At 40.2% G+C, this 22,645-nt stretch overlaps 1 protein-coding gene across 3 annotated transcripts in view; it reads right to left on the minus strand.

Moving 5' to 3' along the window:
* Positions 1 to 22,645, minus strand: part of tspan18a (tetraspanin 18a) — a 35,007-nt gene that overhangs the window by 1,653 nt on the left and 10,709 nt on the right. The window contains exons 2-8 of one of the 3 annotated variants that reach the window (XM_027178502.2): positions 16,669 to 16,738; positions 5,113 to 5,208; positions 3,317 to 3,511; positions 3,024 to 3,098; positions 2,848 to 2,946; positions 2,594 to 2,755; positions 1,783 to 1,866 (exon numbers count right to left, since the gene is read on the minus strand). In XM_027178502.2, coding sequence (XP_027034303.1) covers positions 1,783 to 1,866; positions 2,594 to 2,755; positions 2,848 to 2,946; positions 3,024 to 3,098; positions 3,317 to 3,511; positions 5,113 to 5,175 — 678 coding nt within the window. In that variant the 5' untranslated portion in view covers positions 5,176 to 5,208; positions 16,669 to 16,738. Of the gene's footprint in view, positions 1 to 1,782; positions 1,867 to 2,593; positions 2,756 to 2,847; positions 2,947 to 3,023; positions 3,099 to 3,316; positions 3,512 to 5,112; positions 5,209 to 16,659; positions 16,739 to 22,645 lie in introns of all 3 variants that reach the window. The other 2 variants (XM_027178501.2, XM_047810366.1) reach the window with 2 other exon arrangements.

Here is a 22,645-nt window from a genome sequence, read left to right on the forward strand (position 1 = left end):
CCCCACGCACCATAGGGTCGGCGCAAGGATCGTTCGAGCCGATCGATTTTAGCTTTGTTGCTATACAGAATTATAGCTAATTTCACAGAATTGAAATACATCACCCTGGTAATCTACAAATAGTTTTATTACTCAAATGTTATTTTATCTCTTTAACACTCATCCAAAAGCAGTAATTCCTACATGATGGTAAAAATGTAAGAATTAACATCAGTCTGCAGTGTGATTTATCACACGGTCATCGTGCTTGCTAGTAGATGAAGTAGTCTCAAAAAGGTAAAATAAGTACGACGATTAACATCGATGAAGCTCCGCCTGTGAGTATGACGTCTATAACGTGGCTGATATATACATATATATATATATATGGAAAAAAAACGTTTTTTTTTTTAAAACAGGGTTTTCCTAGAGACTTAGCGCTTGTTGAAGTCAGAGCTTTATGTACTCTCCCAGGCACAAGTAAGAATACTTTTTTTGTTAAACTCATTACCAGTTAAAGTGTTTATTTAACATCATTTTAGAACTCAATTATTTCATCTTGATAAATACCACCAGTGAACATTCAGGGAAAGGACATCGTGAGAGTGGACTCTTACAAATACATGGGTGTTCATCTGAACAGCAAACTAGACTGGACAGACAACACTGAGGCAATCTATAAGAAAGGACAGAGCAAACTATATTCTGCTGAGGAGACTAAGGTCTTTTGGAGTGCAGGGAGAGCTACTGAAGACTTTTTTTGACCCTGTGGTGGCCTCAGCCATATTCTATGGTGTGGTTTGCTCTACTGCAGAAAGGTAGAGATTGGACAAGCTGATCAGGAAGGCCAGATCAGTCCTGGGGATTCCTCTGGACACTGTACAGGAGGTGGGAGAAAGGAGAATGGTAGCAAAACTGTTATCACTGCTGGAGAACGACTCTCACAACCCCCTGTATGAAACGGTGTCAGCTCTGAGCAGCTCCTTCAGCAACAGACTGTTACATCCTAAGTGTCTGAAGGAGCGATACAGACGCTCTTTTCTCCCTGCTGCTATTAGACTTTACAATCAGAGCTGCTCCCAGTGAACCAGTCACCATAATACACACCGTTATTACCGTTTAACTGCAATAATAAACAATAACAAAGTATTTTAAAACGTGTGCAATAACAGAAATTTTGAAAAATGTCTTTCAGTGTAACTACTACTCGTTGTCTCTTTTTCTACATTTTGTTTTGTATGTACTGTTTATTATGTTATGTCTCTATGTTTATTATATCACTTTATATATTTGCATTTTCTTACTTTTTGCTGCTGAAACAGAGAAATTTCCCCATTGTGGGAGGAATAAAGGTATATCTTATCTTATCTTATCTTATCTTATCTTGGCCTAATGGTTAGAGAGTCTGACTCGTAACCCTAAGGTTGTGGGTTCGAGTCTCGGGCCGGCCACGACCGAGGTGCCCTTGAGCAAGGCACTGAACCCCCCAACTGCTCCCCAGGCACCGCAGCATTAATAGCTGACGACTGCTCCGAGTGTGTGTTGACGGCGTGTGTGTGTGTGTTCACTGCTGTGTGTGTGCACTTTGGATGGGTCAAATGCAGAGAACGAATTCTGAGTATGGGTCACCGTACTTAGCCGTACGTCACGTCACTTATCTTATCTTAAATAATAGATATCCAGTAAGCATTTTATCCACCAGGTGGCAGTGAGACACAATAAACTACTACTAACAATCATGTCTTCTGTTCACAACAACAGCTAAAATGTCTTTCAGGAATGGATTCAGAACCGTGATCTTACTTCTATGGTCAGGACGACGATGGCGAGAGCTCCGGCCATGTAGATGTACGCCTCAAAATAATCCACCACAGCTGAATAACAGCCCTTTAAAAAAACACACACACACACACAGGAGGACGTGGTTCAGTATCACGTGGAACGATGCTGTGTCTTTGGCAGGAATGTACATGATGACCTCATTCACAAATCTAACACACATCAGAGTTACGAGAATTACACAAGGACACAATAAAACTCTGCTTCTCATGCGTGTCAAGGAAAATAACGATGATTTATCTGTTCAGAGTTACGTTTAATTTTGCAGAAGTTCTGAGAGATGAGTTTTTTAAGTTCTGTTATAGAAAATGATTTTTGATCGATCACATTTTCACAGTGAAGCTGATTGGGGGGGGGGGGGGGTTACATAGAAGAACAGTTCACGATGTCACTAGTAAGATCCAAAGGCGTAGACCAATCATAACTGACATGCAAATTATTACGATGACACTGTAACTTTAACCCAAGGTCAGTGATGAACATACTTGTGGTTGCTATGGCAACGTTATGTTTTGAAGTTTTCAGGTTCGGCTAATTGTATAAAAGTATGTGACAAAATAAGTGATGTTAGCTATGTTAGCAATATGACACTAGCAAGCATTCCAGGAGGATGCAGGGCGTTTCCTAATTTGCATCGTCATGCATATTCATAAATGAATCGATCCTGATCTTTTTAATTGAGGATAAAGTTTTTGAGATCAGACATTTCATGGACAGATTAATCATTACTCAGCACTGATCATGTTAACGTTTGAATGAAAGGCAGGATGTAAACCTTGATGCGAAACAGCATGTTGCCTCTGAGACACTCATCCACGTTCATCAGCTGCTCGTTCCTCAGGCAGCAGAACTCAGGAACCGCTCTGCCAGGGTTCAGGTGCCTGAAGAGGCTCTGCTGATCGAAATCATCAGCGCTGTTCACGCCACAGCATTCAAACTGCACGGTGAGACGCGAGAACAGCGGCGTTAGCGAAGAAAGGCAGAGCGATAATAAAGAGCATAAACATGAAAACGAGTATTTTAGCATACTGTAGCCATGATGGTGTTCCAGGTGGCGGTGAAGACGTCCGTGTTGTTGTTGCCTTGATAATGTGCTTTCAGCTCTTTGGTGAAATAATCTCTGGTGAGCTGGAAGATAATTAGGAGATAAATCACAGCGTAATTGAAATAATCTGAGGATGAAAAGTAGAGATACGGATACTCACATGCTCCCGGAATATGAAGGCCAAAATGGCTGCCGCGAGTTCTGCCAGGAATATGATGAGGATGAGCAGGAAGAACTGTACAAAAAAAACAAAGACATTTTATCACCTATTATTATTATTATTGAACGAATACTGACATTTCTTATCTTTTTTTAATCCGTAGATTTTCACCTGTTTTTCAAACAAACACTTAGCGATGCATTAGATATTATAAAAAAAGATATCATACCTAGTTGTACCATGATTAACAATCCTGTCACTAGCACAAGTCGTAGCACAGAAAATAAACTCACAAAGAGCAGCAGACACTTGTTCTCGCGTATGGCTCCGCAGCAGCCCAGAAAGCCGAGCAGGAAGAGCATGGAGCCCATAGTCAGGATCACGTAGACTCCGGTGAAGAGCAGGGGATTGGCTGCTACGATCTCTCTGAATCCTGTGGGATCCACCAGCACCCAGATTCCAACGCCAAGTAAAAATGATCCGCCAAGCTGCTCGGAGAAGAGAAAAAGTATTTATCGTAATTAGCGTTCAATCAGACAAAGTCAACTGCATACTTCAATCCGTTTAATTGACCAACCATCCGTTTATCATTAGCCCCAGTGAATGAGCTGTTACTATAGAAACGATAACGTATTAGCTATAAACTGCCGCCACAGAAATCTGGCCGACACTTTCTGACAAATCAGAATCCAGAATGGTCAGGGTTCTCTAACAATAACCCGAGTTTATACGCTACAAACAAGCTCTGACTCGCTAGCTAGGGTTAAAAAGTGTTTGCTAGTCAGCTAGTTAGACAGTTTTAGATCGCTAGTTTTGCAAAACATAGCTTGACTAGCTAGCTAGGATTAAAAAGCATTTAAAAAGGTAGCTAGCTAGCAAGTTTAAGTGAGCTAGTTTGCAGAAGGTCTCCACATTTTTTTTAATTTTTAAAGTTAGGATTATTGTCATGTAGAGAGAATTATCAATGTTTCACAAATGATCCAAACAAAACAAGAAAAACAAGGAAAACGAAATAAAAAAAAAGTGAAGAAATGTGAACTTGCTAGCTTCCCAGCTAGCTGACTAACAAGCAAGTTTGAATCCTCATTTTAAGATAGTTGCTAGTTTTGCAAAACATATCTTGACTAGCTAGCTAGGATAAGAAAGTGTTTGCTAGTCAGCAAGGAAGTTTAAGTAAGCTACTTTGTAGAAGGACTTTTCACATTTTTCTTGATTTCTTTCCTTCTGTTGTTGATTATTTGCGTCATGTACAGTGAATTATCGATGCTACACAAATGATCCGACCAAAAAACAAAACAAAAAAGAAAGAAAGCAGAAAACAGATCAACTCTGTGTACAAAGGTGTCAGACGAATCCTGTTGCAAAGCTAGCTACATAACTGATTAGCCAAGACTTTTCAACCCTTGCTAGCTAGCTAGTTTAAGGAAGCTAGTTGTACAAAATTCATTAAAAGGTTGAAAAGTGTTCTTTGTATTTTTTGTTCGGATTATTTGTGTCATGTAGGGTGGATTATCGATGCTACACATCGATAGACTAGCTAGCTAGCTACCTTTTTAACCCTAGCTTGTGAGTTCAAGCATGTTAGTTTTGCAGAAGGATTTTCCGACAAAAAATCCTCTCTACCTGACGTGACTTAACTCTTTTTTTGTGAAGGGAAATTCACAAGGCTGCTAACAAGAAAAAAAGCCATGAACAGAGGAAGGGTGCTGAGGCTCGTGGGCCAAACCGGGATTCTTTGGCACGAGATGAATGTGCTTCCTCATGATACAGCTTTCAACTTTATTGTAGGTGGCAACACAGAATGTTCTAGATGTTTTTTTAGTCTCTTTTGAACCACATATGGTTTTAAGAAAACTCAACCCTCTGTCCAGACGAAGCAACCCCAGAAACTAGTGATTAACTTCACTTCAGAAAACAAGAGGTGATAAACCCGTATTACATCATCGCCCTGATCCTGATCGTCTCTGAGGATTCACACAGAAGAGTAGAAATATCGATCGGTTTGGAGGAGAAAAGTCCAGAGTTGAGACGAGATAAAAAGCTGTGAAAGGGAACAAGAAAAGGAGAAGAATGAAGAGAAGATACTCACGAATATGAAGAAGTTAAAGATGAACATGAGGTACTTGATACAGCTGAGGCAGTCGCCCTCCATGGCTGTGCTTCTCGCAGAGGCGTCTCCTTGCCCCTTTGGAGACAAAACCAGACGTTCATCAGCGTATAAGTCAGGGTCTGGGTCACTCTGAAGAAAAGGGATGTCTTTCTCTAGAGTCTGAGTGAAAAGCAGCAGCTTTGTGCTCTTAACTTAATTAAAACCAATGACCTCATTCTTCGTCGTTTAAAAAAAAAAACGAACAGACGTTACGTTCATCCAAAAATTAAATCTATCAGTAAAGGGTTTCACAAAAATGCAAAGTGAAATACTCTAATCGGATTTCTCACGAGTAATCAGACAGAAGTAATGAGAGACGACACACCGGGGCATGACGAGATTGTTTATTCACTGCGATGAAAAAACTGAGAAATGAAAAACAGTGGGAGTAGAAAAAAAAATAAAATTGAAAAAAAAAAAAGCCAATAAACACCATCAGGACGGATGGAGCTGCACATTTGGTCTCGTTCACACCGGGAGCAGGACTCAGAAAACTAAATAAACATGTCCTTCCACCTCCTCAGACCACATGGTGCATGCTACAGCCTGGACATGTGATCCTGCCAATAGTCCCCACCATGCAGCTGGGGGATCAACCAGCCTCCGTTTCTAAATCAAGAACGAATAAATAAATAAATAAATAAATAAATAAATAAGCAAGCCAGATTACAGTGGAAACAATCAAAAATCATGAAAGAAGTTCAAGGAAAACTCCAACCTGAGATGCATTTCTTCAGCTAGTCTGTCAAGTACGATGACGTCACATTCAACAAACATACATACAAACAAACATAACGAGTAACACTACAAACAAAGCCTCTTTTTTTCAGATGTTATTAAAATGCAAAGGGGCATAGAACTAGTTAGCTTAAAACCAGTTAGCATAAATGCAGTTAGCGAGCTACATGTCTACGAGCAAGGCAACAACGATTGCTGTAAAAGTCTGTAAGCTGCGAGAGCTGGAAAAACTACAACGCTAAAGCGCCGCTGCATCGTTCTCGTCACATCCAGCGGAAGGATTTGAGGCGTTTTTACGTTTTACGTTTTTTCCTTGTTTCAGATGTGATGACAAATCCATAAGTTTAAGCTTTAGATTAGGTAATTTACAGAAACAGCACTTGTCCAGGTTTGAGAATCTAATCCTATAATTAGATAAAGTTATAGAGGCTAATCCTATAGCTATAGCAAGTTATAGCTAATGTTAGCTGGCTAGCATTTTTATCGTTATTGTTTGTGGTGAAAATGTCTTCGGTCCAAAATGAATGAATATTTGAAGTTTGCTAAAGCAGAAGAGAAGAAGAAGTCTTTCACGTGAGCTTTCAGTGCACTCACAGATCAAGAAAAACACACTTCTGTTTTTATTTTCAACACTTCACTTTAAATGAACGCATTACGTCACAAGGAAATATTAAATTAGCCCAAGCGACAACTGAGCTCTAGTTCGTATGTAGCCTGTTGAGCCATAATAAAACCTCAGTAACTGACATGTGTTGCATGATCCCATTAACGTTAATAAAGTAAAAGGTGCGCGTCCGTCTGCTAAGAGACACTCGGGTCTGATAGACGCCACTGTCTGATGATGCACTCTGGGTAATGACGGGCATTAGGGGAGATTTAAGTTAATGGTGAGGCTGTTCATTAGTGCACAAACCTCTCCCATCTCCCTGCACACACATTTTATTCTCTAACATCATCACTAAGAGAACAGCAGGATTTACTGCTGCTTCAGAGAAGAGCAGAGAGAGAAGAGAGAGGAGAGAGAGAGAAAGAGAGAGAGGAGAGAGAGCGAGAGAGTGAAAGAGAGAGAAAGAAAGAGAGAAGAGAGAGAGTGTGAAAGAGAGAAAGAGACAGAGAGAGAGGAGAGAGAGAGAGAGAGAGAAAAAGACAGAGAGAGAGGGGAGAGAGAGAGAGGAGAGAAAGAGAAAGAGAGAGGAGAGAGAGTGAGAGAGTGAAAGAGAGAGAAAGAAAGAGAGTGGAGAGAGAGCGAGAGAGCGAAAGAGAGAGAAAGAAAGAGAGAAGAGAGAGAGAGAGAGAGAAAGAGAGAGAAGAGAGAGAGAGGAGAGAAAAAGAGAGATAGGAGAGAGAGCGAGAGAGAGAAAGAGAGAGAAGAGAGAGAGATAGAATAGATAATATAGAGATGAGATAGAAAAGAGACAGATAGATAAAAATAGATAGATAAATATAGATATGATATATCGATGATATATAAATAAATATAGAATAGATAGAGTTTATATAGAAATAGACAGAGATAGATAAAAATAGATAGATAAGAAGAGATAGACAGAGATAGATAGAGTTTATAGAGAGATATATACATATAGATAGTATAGATAAAAAGAGAGAAAGAAGAGAGGGAGAGAGAGAGAAGAGAGAGAGGGGGAACGAGAGGGAGAGAAAGGGGGAAAGAGAGGGAGAGAGAGGGAGAGAAAGAGGGGAGAGCCTAACTGGGTTTGAGTTGTGTTAATCCAAAAGGTGCCTGTGTGTGTGTGTGTGTGTGTGTGTGTGTGTGTGTGTGTGTGTGTGTGTGTGTGTGTGTGTGTGTGTGTGGTCATTGTCTCTGAAGTTTACCAGCTTTATTTGAGACCACTGATGTCTCCAAACCCTATGGGAATAAAACAGTATGTGGTGCTGTTTCAGGGAAATAACCATCGGTGTTGTGGTGAGACAAAACACAAAGTTTATTATTTTTAATAAAAGCACCACACAGAGTTTTATTCCGTTTCTGTTCACACAATATTCTGCTAACGGTTTATTAATAAACAACGCTGCAGTTTTTTTTATCCATTTATTGTTACACTTTGTGTTGTGCATTATTCACAGCTGACATAAACACTCTCATGTTTTCTTCCTCTCTGCTGAAGTTAATCCAAAGCACCGGACCCCTGAATGTTGCTATAGAAACCATACCCTAGCCAAGTGAGTGCATTAATGTACATAAACCTGTGATTTACAGCTGCACGACTGATCAAAAACAAAAACAAAACAAAGCAACACCTCGGGTCCAACCGCAGTGTGTTTCGTGCTTCAGAGGAAACTAATGAACCAGAACAAAACTGTATTCTGCAAGAAAAGTCGCCTGAAAATCCGGATCGCTGAGCGGACGAGAGGAAAGTCAGCGGAGGAGAAGAGCGAAGGATCAGGATCCCATCACATGCCGCTCCTCTCCAAATAAATCAAAGTGTCAGGGCGACCCGGGGGAAGTGCTGCGTGCTGGAGTGATTTCCCATAGCTCGCACAAAACAGCCGATTCAGACCACCTCAATCCATCAAGAGGCAGCCGCTCGGTCCAATACTACTGCATGCTCACACACACGCACATACACACACACACACACACACGGACATACACACACACATGCTCACACACACACGCACATACACACACGCACATACACACATGCACATACACACACACACGCACACACACACACGCACATACATTCATACACACACGGAAATACACACACACGCACATACACACGGACATACACACACGCACATACACTCACACACATACAAGTATACACACGGACATATACACACATGCTTACACACGCACATTCACACACATGGACACACACGCACATACACACACACGGACATACACATACACACACACATGCACACACGCACACCTATATACACACACGCTCACACAAATACACACACAAACACACCTATATACACATACACACAAACTCACACACACACACACAAGTATATGGACACTACTGCATACACACTATTGCACACACACACACATACACAACCAACACACATACACACACACACACACACACACACACATGTACACACATACACACAAACACAAACAGACACACACACAGACACACACACACACACACACATGCACACACATACACACCTATATACACACACACCTACACACACTCACAAAAATGCACACACAAAAACACACCTATACACACACACACACACACACACACACTCACACAAATGCACAGACAAACACACCTATATATACACACACACACATGTATATGGACACTACTGCATACACACTATTGCACACATACACATACACAACCAACAAACATACACGCACAGACATACACAAACATACACAGACACAAGCCACGCCCACTACCTGAGCGCAGAGGAAAACAAGCGATCATTTTTATTTGTCACACAACGTGGATAGCTACATCTGTTCGATTTATTCATGCAGAATGCTAAACTGGAGGCTTCAGACCTCCATTCCATGTTAGCTACATTATCTTTGTAGTTCCAAAGAAGCCACAGTCTTTAGTTAGTTGTGTGGATTTAATGAGTGACGTATCCATCGCTCACACTGTGCATCTCGTTAAAAGCAGCAAAAGCGAGAAGAACCAAATTCACACATCATTCACTCTACTAAATTCACACGCTGCTGTTAAATCCTCTTCTCCACACTGTAGACTCAGCACCTGAGCCTTATCTGCGAGCTCGCCACAGAACCAGCCACTATACTGCATTATTAAAGTCTCTGTCGCCATGGCAACATGGTTGGCGATGGCAAAACTCTGGAGTAAAGGCACAGCGGAGACAGAACATTTCCTTAACGTCAGCGTTTGGTTCCCATATGTTGTTGTTTTCTTTTAGGAACTATTTTGTAACGTGCTGAGAACGTTCTACGAACGTTCTCTAAAATATCAAGGGTTACAAGAAGATTCCCCAGAGATGTCAAATGCGCTGGTTACTACACTACAAAGGTTACTACACGGTTTCTGAGAGAACGTTAAAGGTTACTACACGGTTTCTGAGAGAACGTTAAAGGTTCCTACACGGTTTCTGAGAGAACGTTAAAGGTTCCTACACGGTTTCTGAGAGAACGTTAAAGGTTCCTACACGGTTTCTGAGAGAACGTTAAAGGTTACTACACGGTTTCTGAGAGAACGTTAAAGGTTCCTACACAGTTTCTGAGAGAACGTTAAAGGTTACTACACGGTTTCTGAGAGAACGTTAAAGGTTCCTACACGGTTTCTGAGAGAACGTTAAAGGTTCCTACACGGTTTCTGAGAGAACGTTAAAGGTTCCTACACGGTTTCTGAGAGAACGTTAAAGGTTACTACACGGTTTCTGAGAGAACGTTAAAGGTTCCTACACGGTTTCTGAGAGAACGTTAAAGGTTCCTACACGGTTTCTGAGAGAACGTTAAAGGTTCCTACACGGTTTCTGAGAGAACGTTAAAGGTTCCTACACAGTTTCTGAGAGAACGTTAAAGGTTACTACACGGTTTCTGAGAGATTTAAACTTCACTTGAATGTTAGATGAATGTTTTCTAAAACCGTTATCAGAATATTACAGGAACGTTCTTTGCGACGTCACAAGGTTCGTGAGAGGTTTCAAATTACTTTAGGGAATGTTTTCTGGACCATAATGTGCAGCACAGTCTGATTGTTACACATCTGTACAGAAAACTTCTCGGAATAACTTGTAAAAATCATCGGGAACGTTTTAGGAACCAACAACAAATGTTTTAAGAACATTCTGGAAACCATCGATTGTTAGAAAGATAAACAAATAATTACACTATAAAGTTAGTTACAAAAAAACCTACAATTGTTTTGTAGAAGTGTGTGTATGTGTGTGTGTGCGTGTGTCAGATCAATGATGATTGACAACCTGACAACAATTTCCAAATGATCTAATTTTCCGGTGATTAGATTGTGACGACGTGCTGTGGTATTAACTCAGTAACGTACCGTAGATACTTTATCTTTCCAAACCTGGTGAGTATTAATACAGCAACAAAACTACTGTGACTACAAGACTGTATTAAATCTCTTACATATACATATATATACATGTTAGACTTTATTATTCTGTAACTTGTATGAATTGTTCTGTTAAACACCTACATTTGATGTTTACAGCGACTCCAACAAGCTCTCGATGTTTATCCTCGCGCTCAAAAATGAACACCGTGTTACGCCGTTAATTTACCACCTCAGGTTTCACCAAGGCGCTGCCGAAAAGCCTAAAACAACGTGCGCTAACAGTGTGAGAGGGCTGCTCTCGCAGCTTTCCCAGGCCTCGTTATTATAAAAGGGGAAAAAAGAGGTTGTTTTTCTTGAACCAAGCTGCTTTCTGGCTTATCTACGATAAATGAGTGATGGATGCTGGACTGCAAGTTTCCTCTCTCTTGAGGATGAAAGTCATTGACCGAAGACAGACGAAGCTAAGTGAGACATGAAAGGACAGGTTCAGTAACTTAGCAGCACAGAGAGAGAGAGAAACAGAGAGAATTACATGGTGACAATTGATGAAAAAATAAATCAGGCTGGGAAAATTCTCCAAAAGTCTCCAAATGCTTCGAAGCTATAAAACATCCATGTCTACTTTCATATGAGCTTCATACTATCATCGGCACGGACACGACATTAACAGGAGGAAACGTTTTTTTGGCTTCTGGAGAAAAATATTTAATTGCATGATTTCGCAATGCAAAATCCCATTCTGAATACTTCTAAACAAGAATTATCTGGCAACCTCGTGAACACTGTGGATCTGATTCTGAATGATTCAGTGACTGGTTTTAGCGCCATCTGATACTGAATAGTGGAAACTTTCCCAGTGTAAATATCAACGTAAACTTTAGACCTTAAGTGAAATCTAAAGGTGGCGTCTAACGATCCACGCAGTCCGCCGAGTGAGTCCGAGTCTGAATAAGACCCCAGCTGGCGAGTGACGTCTTGTTCCGGAGGAAAGGGGCACCAAAATTTTCGCACCCAGAGCTCTGCGCAGCTGGCCTCCAGAATAACAACAACATGGAAAAATCCATCAGAGAAGAAATGTAGCTGTTTAAAAGACCACACCTGAGTCCTGGTAAAAGTCTTCACGTCTGTGATTTTTGGAAATAAATGAAACCGACAGGAAGTGAGCTTCCAGAAATCTGCTGCACTCCCACACAGAGATGTTTGTTCTACAGCTTATTCCTGACAGCCAGAAACCTCAAAGAAACTCGTCTTCTGTTAGAACGTGTCATTAATTCACTGATGAGGTAGAAACAGCAGATTAAATTCTCCATGGAAACCAGGATCTTGCTCTTTTCACGTATTCGGAGCGGACTTGACAGCTCCGGAGCTCAGAATCCAGTCAGCTCTATACAGTCAGAGTGACAGGATTAACGCAGGAGCCGTGAATGGCCTTTTTTATGCACAGTATTTTTGTGCGATTGTATAATTACAGCCTTCTTCCTTGGCAAGGAAAAAATAGAAGATTTCTGGATTGTTAAAGCATTCAAAGGAAATAAATAAATAAATAAATAAATAATTCTAGCATAGTTTCACCTCATATCTGCTCAAGACTCATAATTACCAGAGGTGGGAGTAAGTCACACATGTGCCAATCACAAGTAAGTCTCAAGTCATGAATGTCAAGTCAAAGTCAAGTTGAGTCTTTTTTTATTATTTGTCAAGCAAGACTCAAATGTGACTTAAGTCTGACTCGAGTCAATTCGAGTCCCCATCTCTGAGTCATTTAACTCAAGTCCGAGTCAAGTCTCAAGTCGTGAATGTCAAGTCGAGTCATTTTTTTAATATTTGTCAAGCAAGATTCAAGTCTCAAATTTGGGACTTAGGTCTGACTCAAGTCAAGTCAAGTCCCCATCTCTGAGTCATTTAACTCAAGTCCGAGTCAAGTCTCAACTCATGAATGTTAAGTCAAAGTCAAGTTGAGTCTTTTTTTATTATTTGTCAAGCAAGACTCAAATGTGACTTAAGTCTGACTCGAGTCAATTCGAGTCCCCATCTCTGAGTCATTTAACTCAAGTCCGAGTCAAGTCTCAAGTCGTGAATGTCAAGTCGAGTCATTTTTTTAATATTTGTCAAGCAAGATTCAAGTCTCAAATTTGGGACTTAAGTCTGACTCAAGTCAAGTCAAGTCCCCATCTCTGAGTCATTTAACTCAAGTCCGAGTCAAGTCTCAACTCATGAATGTCAAGTCAAAGTCAAGTTGAGTCTTTTTTTATTATTTGTCAAGCAAGACTCAAATGTGACTTAAGTCTGACTCGAGTCAATTCGAGTCCCCATCTCTGAGTCATTTAACTCAAGTCCGAGTCAAGTCTCAAGTCGTGAATGTCAAGTCGAGTCATTTTTTTAATATTTGTCAAGCAAGATTCAAGTCTCAAATTTGCGACTTAAGTCTGACTCAAGTCAAGTCAAGTCCCCATCTCTGAGTCATTTAACTCAAGTCCGAGTCAAGTCTCAACTCATGAATGTCAAGTCAAAGTCAAGTTGAGTCTTTTTTTATTATTTGTCAAGCAAGACTCAAATGTGACTTAAGTCTGACTCGAGTCAATTCGAGTCCCCATCTCTGAGTCATTTAACTCAAGTCCGAGTCAAGTCTCAAGTCGTGAATGTCAAGTCGAGTCATTTTTTTAATATTTGTCAAGCAAGATTCAAGTCTCAAATTTGCGACTTAAGTCTGACTCAAGTCAAGTCAAGTCCCCATCTCTGAGTCATTTAACTCAAGTCCGAGTCAAGTCTCAACTCATGAATGTCAAGTCAAAGTCAAGTTGAGTCTTTTTTTATTATTTGTCAAGCAAGACTCAAATGTGACTTAAGTCTGACTCGAGTCAATTCGAGTCCCCATCTCTGAGTCATTTAACTCAAGTCCGAGTCAAGTCTCAAGTCGTGAATGTCAAGTCGAGTCATTTTTTTAATATTTGTCAAGCAAGATTCAAGTCTCAAATTTGCGACTTAAGTCTGACTCAAGTCAAGTCAAGTCCCCATCTCTGAGTCATTTAACTCAAGTCCGAGTCAAGTCTCAACTCATGAATGTCAAGTCAAAGTCAAGTTGAGTCTTTTTTTATTATTTGTCAAGCAAGACTCAAATTTGCGACTTAAGTCTGACTCGAGTCAAGTCAAGTCCCCATCTCTGAGTCATTTAACTCAAGTCCGAGTCAAGTCTCAAGTCGTGAATGTCAAGTCGAGTCATTTTTTAAATATTTGTCAAGCAAGATTCAAGTCTCAAATTTGCGACTTAAGTCTGACTCAAGTCAAGTCAAGTCCCCCATCTCTGAGTCATTTAACTCAAGTCCGAGTCAAGTCTCAAGTCATGAATGTCAAGTCAAAGTCAAGTTGAATCTTTTTTTATTATTTGTCAAGCAAGACTCAAGTCTCAAATTCGCGACTTAAGTCTGACTCGAGTCAAGTCTAGTCCCCCATCTCTGAGTCATTTAACTCATGTCCGAATCAAGTCTCAAGTCATGAATGTCAAGTCAAAGTCAAGTCTTTTTTTAATATTTGTCAAGCAAGTCTCAAGTCTCAAATTTGCGACTTAAGTCTGACTCGAGTCAAGTCATATGACTCGAGTCCACCCATCTCTGATATTTACTTACTCTGAATACATTTCATACAACAAATAAAAATAAATAAACGTAGTTTGTACCTAAAAGAAATCTGTATCTAAACTTTACTTTTATTTATTAATAATATCTGAAAGGAGAATTCTCTTGCTCTGTATATTAAATCTGATATTAGCATCCCGCTAATCCATGTCCGTTAGCCCATAAAAACAATCAGAACAAAACACTTGCTCCTGGACTTGACTCCGGTTTAACAGCCACCAGATCAGCGAGAGACATTCAAATGACTCTGTTGATGCTGTTCAACAGGCATAATGTAGAACACTACTGAGGAAACGGCGTTAGATTGATGACAAATTTATGCAACGAGGCTGAAACGGTAAAACGACTGATAATCAATAAACAGTGACAGTTAAATCAGCGCATGAGATTTAATTAGGATTACTGACATGTAAAACTGAATCAAATCCTTGTGAATCGGTCCTGCTTACATACCACTGAATCATTTCTATACAAATCTGTGACAACTCCTAACGATTCTCTCAAACGATTCCTTGGATCAGTCGTACAGCGAGTCATTACTGGAGGTAGGAACTCCTGTAATGACTCGCTGTACGACTGATCCAAGGAATCGTTTGAGAGAATCGTTAGGAGTTGTCACAGATTTGTATAGAAATGATTCAACGTGATTGATGATTGATTTTGTGTTAGCAACACTAGCTAACGATGTATTCTGTTTTTCAAGCTTTAACTTTTAACACGACGTCTCGCTAAACGTATATAAAGACGTCGTGTTAAAAATTAAAGCTTGAAAAACAGAATAGATCGTTAGCTAGTGTTGCTAACACAAAAGTTACTCAATTTGTGGTTTACACAGAATTATGTATGGAAACGGATCGAGGCCAGATTTCTTGTGTATTTCTTGTGAATTAATGAACTCTTATTTTACTTTTATTCTTGTCAGGACTCAACCCGGACTTTTGGCCACGTGCTGTTTGTGTTTATCTTCTTCGTCACGTGTCTGCCCCGCCTTCGTCTGCCCCTCCCTGTCTTCACACCTGATCCTTATTGTGTCATCGTGTCTTTTTATATTTAAGTGAGCCGCGTTGCCGATTGCAGCGCGGAATCATTAGTTACGTTTACCCCTCGTCATGTCTAGTCTTTGTTAAGTGTCTTCATTTGTATTGCTTTTATTATCGTCTTTATGTCATTGTCTTTATTATTTATTAAACCCCTTTCATTTGAAGCTATCCTGCATACGGGTCTGTCTCCTTCCTCTTCCGGTTGTGACAATTCTATTGAGATTTTTTTTTCTACAAATAAATGCTGGATATTAGCAAATATCTTTATGTTAAGATATTAGCAAATATGTTTAATCACCTTGTATTTGGTTTATTGTAATATTTCAATAAGAAATAAAATACTAGAATGGATTTAAAGAACAAAGTAAAAAAATAGCACTGTGGCTTAGGGGTTAGCACGTTCGCCTCACACCTCCAGGGTTGGGGGTTCGATTCCCACCTCCGCCTTGTGTGTGTGGAGTTTGCATGTTCTCCCCGTGCCTCGAGGGTTTCCTCCGGGTACTCCGGTTTCCTCCCCCGGTCCAAAGACATGCATGGTAGGTTGATTGGCATCTCTGGAAAATTGTCCGTAGTGTGTGTGTGTGTGTGTGTGTGAGTGAATGAGAGTGTGTGTGTGCCCTGTGATGGGTTGGCACTCCATCCAGGGTGTATCCTGCCTCGATGCCGGATGACACCTGAGATAGGCACAGGCTCCCCGTGACCCGAGAATGAATGAATGAAAAATACTATAAAAGTTATACTTTAATAGAATAGAATATAATAGAAATATGTAACACGTAAATCAAATAGTCTAGACAAATAAACCTCCTGTTAACACGTCACATAAAATAAAGAAACTTTGAGTTTGAACTGAATCACCTTATTTGCATATTTACAGAAATCTAGTAAGCCTGTCGGTCCGAGGTGTTCAGGATCAGTTCGACGTACGACATTTACGAACATGTGTCTAAGCAAGATGTCTGATTCGGTGAGTGAAAAAATGAATCATCAGATGAGTCAGAAATGAATCAGGTGGTGAATAAATGAATCGTGTTGCAAATGAGTCAATACAGAAAAAAAATCTCTCCATACCATATGTACCTGTAAATGTCTCTCCCTGTGAGTAGCCGTGACGTTTCTCAGAAACTCTCTTCACACCTCGTCTGTGTATCTGTGAGGAAGATCAGAGCAGATGATGTTCAGTGGCTGGTTTATCTGGCAGATCAAATATACTTCACTAACATCTGCTCAACGCTGATGATGTGCGACTACCAGATGGGGTAGAGGGGTGCCAATACTTTCTACTGAGCAACAAATGAACATGTATGTAGATGTAGTCACGAATTTGGTGATTATTGTCCAATAAATCACACATACGCAAGCGTTTTTAATCCTTTTAGACCGCAGCATTTTATTTATTTATTTATCGAAAAAATATCACCGCGTATTTTTTATCCATTTGTAGTTACGCAGAGTCCCTGCGATCGACCCGTTAATACAGAAACCGTAACGTGTTAGAAGGAGAGCGTATTATCGATGAATATAAAGCTACCGTCAGTGCTGATGTTATGAAAAATAACATATTCTGTATAGAATCGCAGGTGGATAAACGTCCCGCTCTTCCTCTGAAGACGCTCCTCATCCTCCTGACAGCGTAATGTCGAAAAAAGCAGGACGTGGAGGAAAGGTCACGACGTGCTTCCTTCGTGTTATCGACATCACGTAACCTTTAAAACAGCAGAATGTCGTAGAGAGCGAGTGAAGCCACCATAAAAATCTCAGCAAGGATCGAATCTCTAAAAACATAAAGATCAGATATTCGATAACGGATTAAATAATTAATTAATCGCTCGTTTGTTATGATAGAATCCTCCATCTACACATCATTGTTATGCTTGTTTACCACGACTCGGGGTTCGCACAGGGCACGCCGGTAAAGCCCCCGGACATGACCGTCAGTTTCCATGGCAACAAGGGGGGGGGGGTGAAAGACCAATAAAAAAAGATATATATATATATATATATATATATATATATATATAGTAAAGAGATGCAAACAAAATGTGAACAGTGCACAGCAGTGGATCGAAGAGCAGGACAATGAAGTGTTGGAGTTGGAGTTGGAGTGAAGATCTGAGGAAGAACAGGAGGCGATGAACCGGATTTATTCACATTAACCGAACCGCAGTCTAAACATATTCATCTTACTACTTTGTGCCACGGAGCATGAAATGAGAATCGAAGCTCTTTTTAATAAGCACTGTGACTCTTCGGACTCTACAGGGGGGTATCAAATGTGCAGTGCAACACCAGTGTGCTTTTTATTAACGTCTGTTTTCTTTCAATAGAGGTGCAAATCACACACACACACACACACACACACACCCGCACACACACACCTATGTTTCCATGTTATTTAAACAAAAAACATGCAAAACTGTATGAAGTAATAAATAATACGTAAAGTTGTGTTGTAATATTGTAAAGTTGTGGTGTAATATTGTAAAGTTGTGGTGTAATATTGTAAAGTTGTGTTGTAATATTATAAAGTTTTGGTGTAATATTGTAAAGTTGTGGTGTAACATTGTAAAGTTGTGTTGTAATATTGTAAAGTTGTGTGTAATATTGTCCAGTTTGTGTGTCCGTTGTGGTTGTCCTCAATTGTCCGTTGTGTGGTACCCCCTTGTCCGTTGTGTTGTCCTCTTGGTCCGTTGTGGTGGTCCGTTGTGGTGTCCTTGTGTGGTACGTTGGTTGTCCGTTGTGGCTGATCCTCTTGTCACGTTTTGGTGTCCTCGTGTCCAGCGTTTTGTTGTCCTCTTGTCCCGTTGGTGGTGTAACATTGTAAAGTTATGTGTAACATTGTAAAGTTATGGTGTAACATTGTAAAGTTGTGTGTAACATTGTAAAGTTGTGTGTAATATTGTAAAGTTGTGTGTAATATTGTAAAGTTGTGGTGTAACATTGTAAAGTTATGTGTAACATTGTAAAGTTGTGTGTAACATTGTAAAGTTGTGTGTAACATTGTAAAGTTGTGTTTAACATTGTAAAGTTGTGTGTAACATTGTAAAGTTGTGTGTAACATTGTAAAGTTGTGTTTAACATTGTAAAGTTGTGTGTAACATTGTAAAGTTGTGTGTAACATTGTAAAGTTGTGTGTAACATTGTAAAGTTGTGGTGTAATTACAACGTCCGTTGTCTCAGCTTTACAGAAAATTTCAGGATACAAATCATACATTTTTATCTGAAATTTATCTGTAAACAAGACAGAAGAGACGTTTACAGGGAAAACTCCAGGAGACAAAATGATTCGCTTCAGATTTCCTGTAGTGAAAAATAATCCTGTTTTTTGTGAACTTTGGCCTCGGATCCAGCTGCTGAGTTACAGAGAGTCACACCCTGAGAAGGGAAAATCCACACAGAGGGTCATCAAACACACTCAACACAGTTAAACACACTCATCACACTCAAAACACCCATCACACTCAAAACACCCATCACACTCAACACACTCGTCACACTCAACACACTCGCTGCACTCAACACACTCATCACACTCAACTCACTAATCACACTCAACCTAATCACACTGAAACTCAGCACACTCATCACAGTCAATACAATCGTCACACTTATCACACTCAACACACTTAAAGCAATCACACAACACAATAATCAATCAAAACTTAACACAATCATCACACTCAACACACTCAAGCCTGATTCCCAAAACACTCTAAACAGAGCAGTCAGTTAGAGAAATTATGCAATTAAATAAACACTGCTTAGACGTTAGCAACTCGTCTCTTCTTCCAGAGGTTTGGTCCTGTGACCTCAACTTCTTAACGTTCTAGAGCATGTTCTTTATTAAGCTGTAACTAATACAGATGTAGTGAGTATTTAGGAGAGTGATGAGTGTATGTCTGGGTCAACAGATGATTCAAGCGAATATAGATCTAGAATATACGTATTCTATAGAATAAACATCTGTGTGTCATGCTGTGATACAAAAATAATCAAAAACATCATGAGGAGTGACAGTGACCAGCATGGAGCATTGGGGGGCACGGTGGGTTAGTGGTTAGCATGTTTGCCTCACACCTCCAGGGTTGGGGGTTCGATTCCCGTCTCCGCCTTGTGTGTGTGGAGTTTGCATGTTCTCCCCGTGCCACGGGGGTTTCCTCCGGGTACTCCGGTTTCCTCCCCCGGTCCAAAGACATGCATGGTAGGTTGATTGGCATCTCTGGAAAATTGTCCGTAGTGTGTGAGTGAATGACAGTGTGTGTGTGCCCTGTGATGGGTTGGCACTCCGTCCAGGGTGTATCCTGCCTCAATGCCCGATGACGCCTGAGATAGGCACAGGCTCCCCGTGACCGGAGAAGTTCAGATAAGCGGTAGAAAATGAAGGAATGATTGTAAATTTTTGAAAAAAACATATTTTTATCCATTTAGAGCTACATGTTGTCACTTACATTATAGCAGCTGTAAATTCATTGTCATTTCCTTACCAGCTTCTCTTCTCTTTCTATGCCTCGTATTAATGGCGCCGGACCGCTCAGCTGTATGTAGCTGTAATTTCTTACACACTGATGGTTCGTTAGACAGAAGGGATGTCAGTCACTGATGTGGGTCACCGTGTACACAAACTCCCACACGGCCAGCTGGTTCAAACAGACCTCAATCTCCAACCCTCTCCGGTGTTAATCAGACACCGATAATTAGAAACAATCAAAGACACATCTGCTGTGCTCGCGTCCGTTCTGATCATCGATACAGTGAGACAGAAGTTACACCACGATCGGTCTTTATGTCCGTCACCGAGTGAGTCGCACTATAACTCCACTCCACTATCGCTGAAGAGGGAAAACATGGGCTTACTGTAAAATACCCCAGACCACTAATTAGTCAAACACAATGATCACAGAATTTATTAATCTTTCCTGGTTTATATAATTATGGAAAATTTTGTTTTCATGGAAATCAAGTTCAGTAAAAAAAAACAAAAAAAACCCCCCAGCATATTTGTATAAATATAAAATGAATGAGACTGATTCACACCTAATCAACTTTGTCTGTGATTTGACTCCAAAAATTAAGTTACTGCTACAGACACGACACCTTCATACCTTTTTGCAGTTGTTTAAAACAGTCACCTCGCTGTGGCATAAGCTTTGCCTTTTATGGAGTGAACGCTTTGAATAAGTCAGAAGAGTGACTCACTGGTTCACTTGAATGAGAGAGGAGTGAGTCAGTGATTCACTTGGATGACAGAGGAGTGAATCATTGAAAGAAGTGACTCACTGATGCACTCCTCTTTCATTCAGGTGAATCAGTGAGTCACTTCTTTCAGTGATTCGCTCCTCTCTCAAAGAAGTAACTCACTGATTCACTTGAATGAGAGAGCAGTGAATCAGTGAAAGGAGCACAACGATGGACAAAACGGAGCCACTGGATTTACTATAATGATACACTGATACTTTGAATTCACAGACAGCGGCGCTCTTGGCACTGGAACAGACAACAACCTGGATTACTGCGGATGTTTACAAAAGTATTATCTCTGGAATCTTACACCAATTTTTATACACTGACTAGTGGCAGGATGCTGGACGTATCGTCTTCGTCGAAGACCATCAAGAGATGATTTTAATACTAGGCATGAAGTCTTTTAAAGCACGTGCACAAGTATTATTAATATTATATTATTACATCCATATACAGAGCAAGCGTCTTCCCTCAGAACTCACCACGAGTCGATTCAGTTAAATGATTCGTTCTGATTCGCTCAGCTGCTCAGAGTCATTTGTAATAACAGTGTCAAATAGAATCATTTTATTATATTTTTATTATCTATTTGTATGGCTGTGTTTAGATAGTGTTAAATATCCAAGTCTGCTTGTATGACTCCTTAAACTCAGTGAATCTTTAATCTGATTCGCTTCAATGAGAGGATTTCTCATCAAGAATCTATACAAATGGACTTGCAATCAGATATTTCAAATAAAATTACATTTCAAAAAAAGGATAAACACAGAATCGAGTCAAAGCCAAGGATCTGAATCGTTTAATGATTTAAATTTAGTAGGAAAGCCAGAATCAAACCGTCTAGGATGACATTATTCGTTTCATTATATTTTTTTTTTTCGATCCAAAATGGCCGTGTAGAGTTAGCGGTGCGTCGGTTCTACAGGATTTACAAACAGTGAGTTCATAAATAATTTTGTGTTCAAAAGGATTGGTAAAAAATATTTACATGAGGTTTAGTGTGTGCTCACTGGTCTCAGAGGCTGGGTTTGGATCTTAAAGTAAATATTAAAAATAAAACTGAAATTATAACAGGTGATGAGACATGACGAAATAAACACAAGTGTAGACACAAGTGTGTGTCGTCAATAATGGAGGTGTAATACAAGAAGAAGAAGAAGAAGAATATTTGACAAGGGGGGTTTGGCACTCCAGAGAACACGTCTCCACTGCTTTAGAGTCCACTGACAGCGTGCATTACACCACTGCATTGTGCACTCTGTATTGCACTTGGTGATGTAAGGCTTGGATGCGGCTGCTCAGCCATGGAAACCCGTTCCTTCAAGCTCTCTACGCACTGTTCTTAAGCTAATCTGATGACGCACTGTGCATCTCAGCATGTGCTGAACCTGCTGTGACTTAACGTGGCCTACCACTTTGTGGCTGAATTTCTGTTATGTTTCCAACTGCTTCCAATTTGTTATAACACCATTAACAGTCGATGAGGAAATTTCACTAACGCACAAGTGGCAACCTGTAAATCACGCTACCAAGCTCGAATTCACTGAGCTCCTGAGAGCAGCCTACTCTTTCACAGATGTTTATAGAAAAAGTCTGTGTGCCTTGGTGCTTGAATTTATACACCTGTGGCCATGGGTGTGATTGGAATACCTGAATTCGATGATGGGGGGGGGGGGGGTTCCCAAACCTCTGGCAATATATAAAATATAAATAAATACATTTCTTCTAGTTACAGGAAAATAACCAGCATCTGGCTGGTGAGTGTAACTGTTTTATCAGACCATGATAATGTTGATATTTTTACCTAAAACGAACA

This window comes from Tachysurus fulvidraco, chromosome 2 (assembly GCF_022655615.1).
Source record: "Tachysurus fulvidraco isolate hzauxx_2018 chromosome 2, HZAU_PFXX_2.0, whole genome shotgun sequence".
Taxonomy (NCBI): Eukaryota; Metazoa; Chordata; class Actinopteri; order Siluriformes; family Bagridae; genus Tachysurus; species Tachysurus fulvidraco.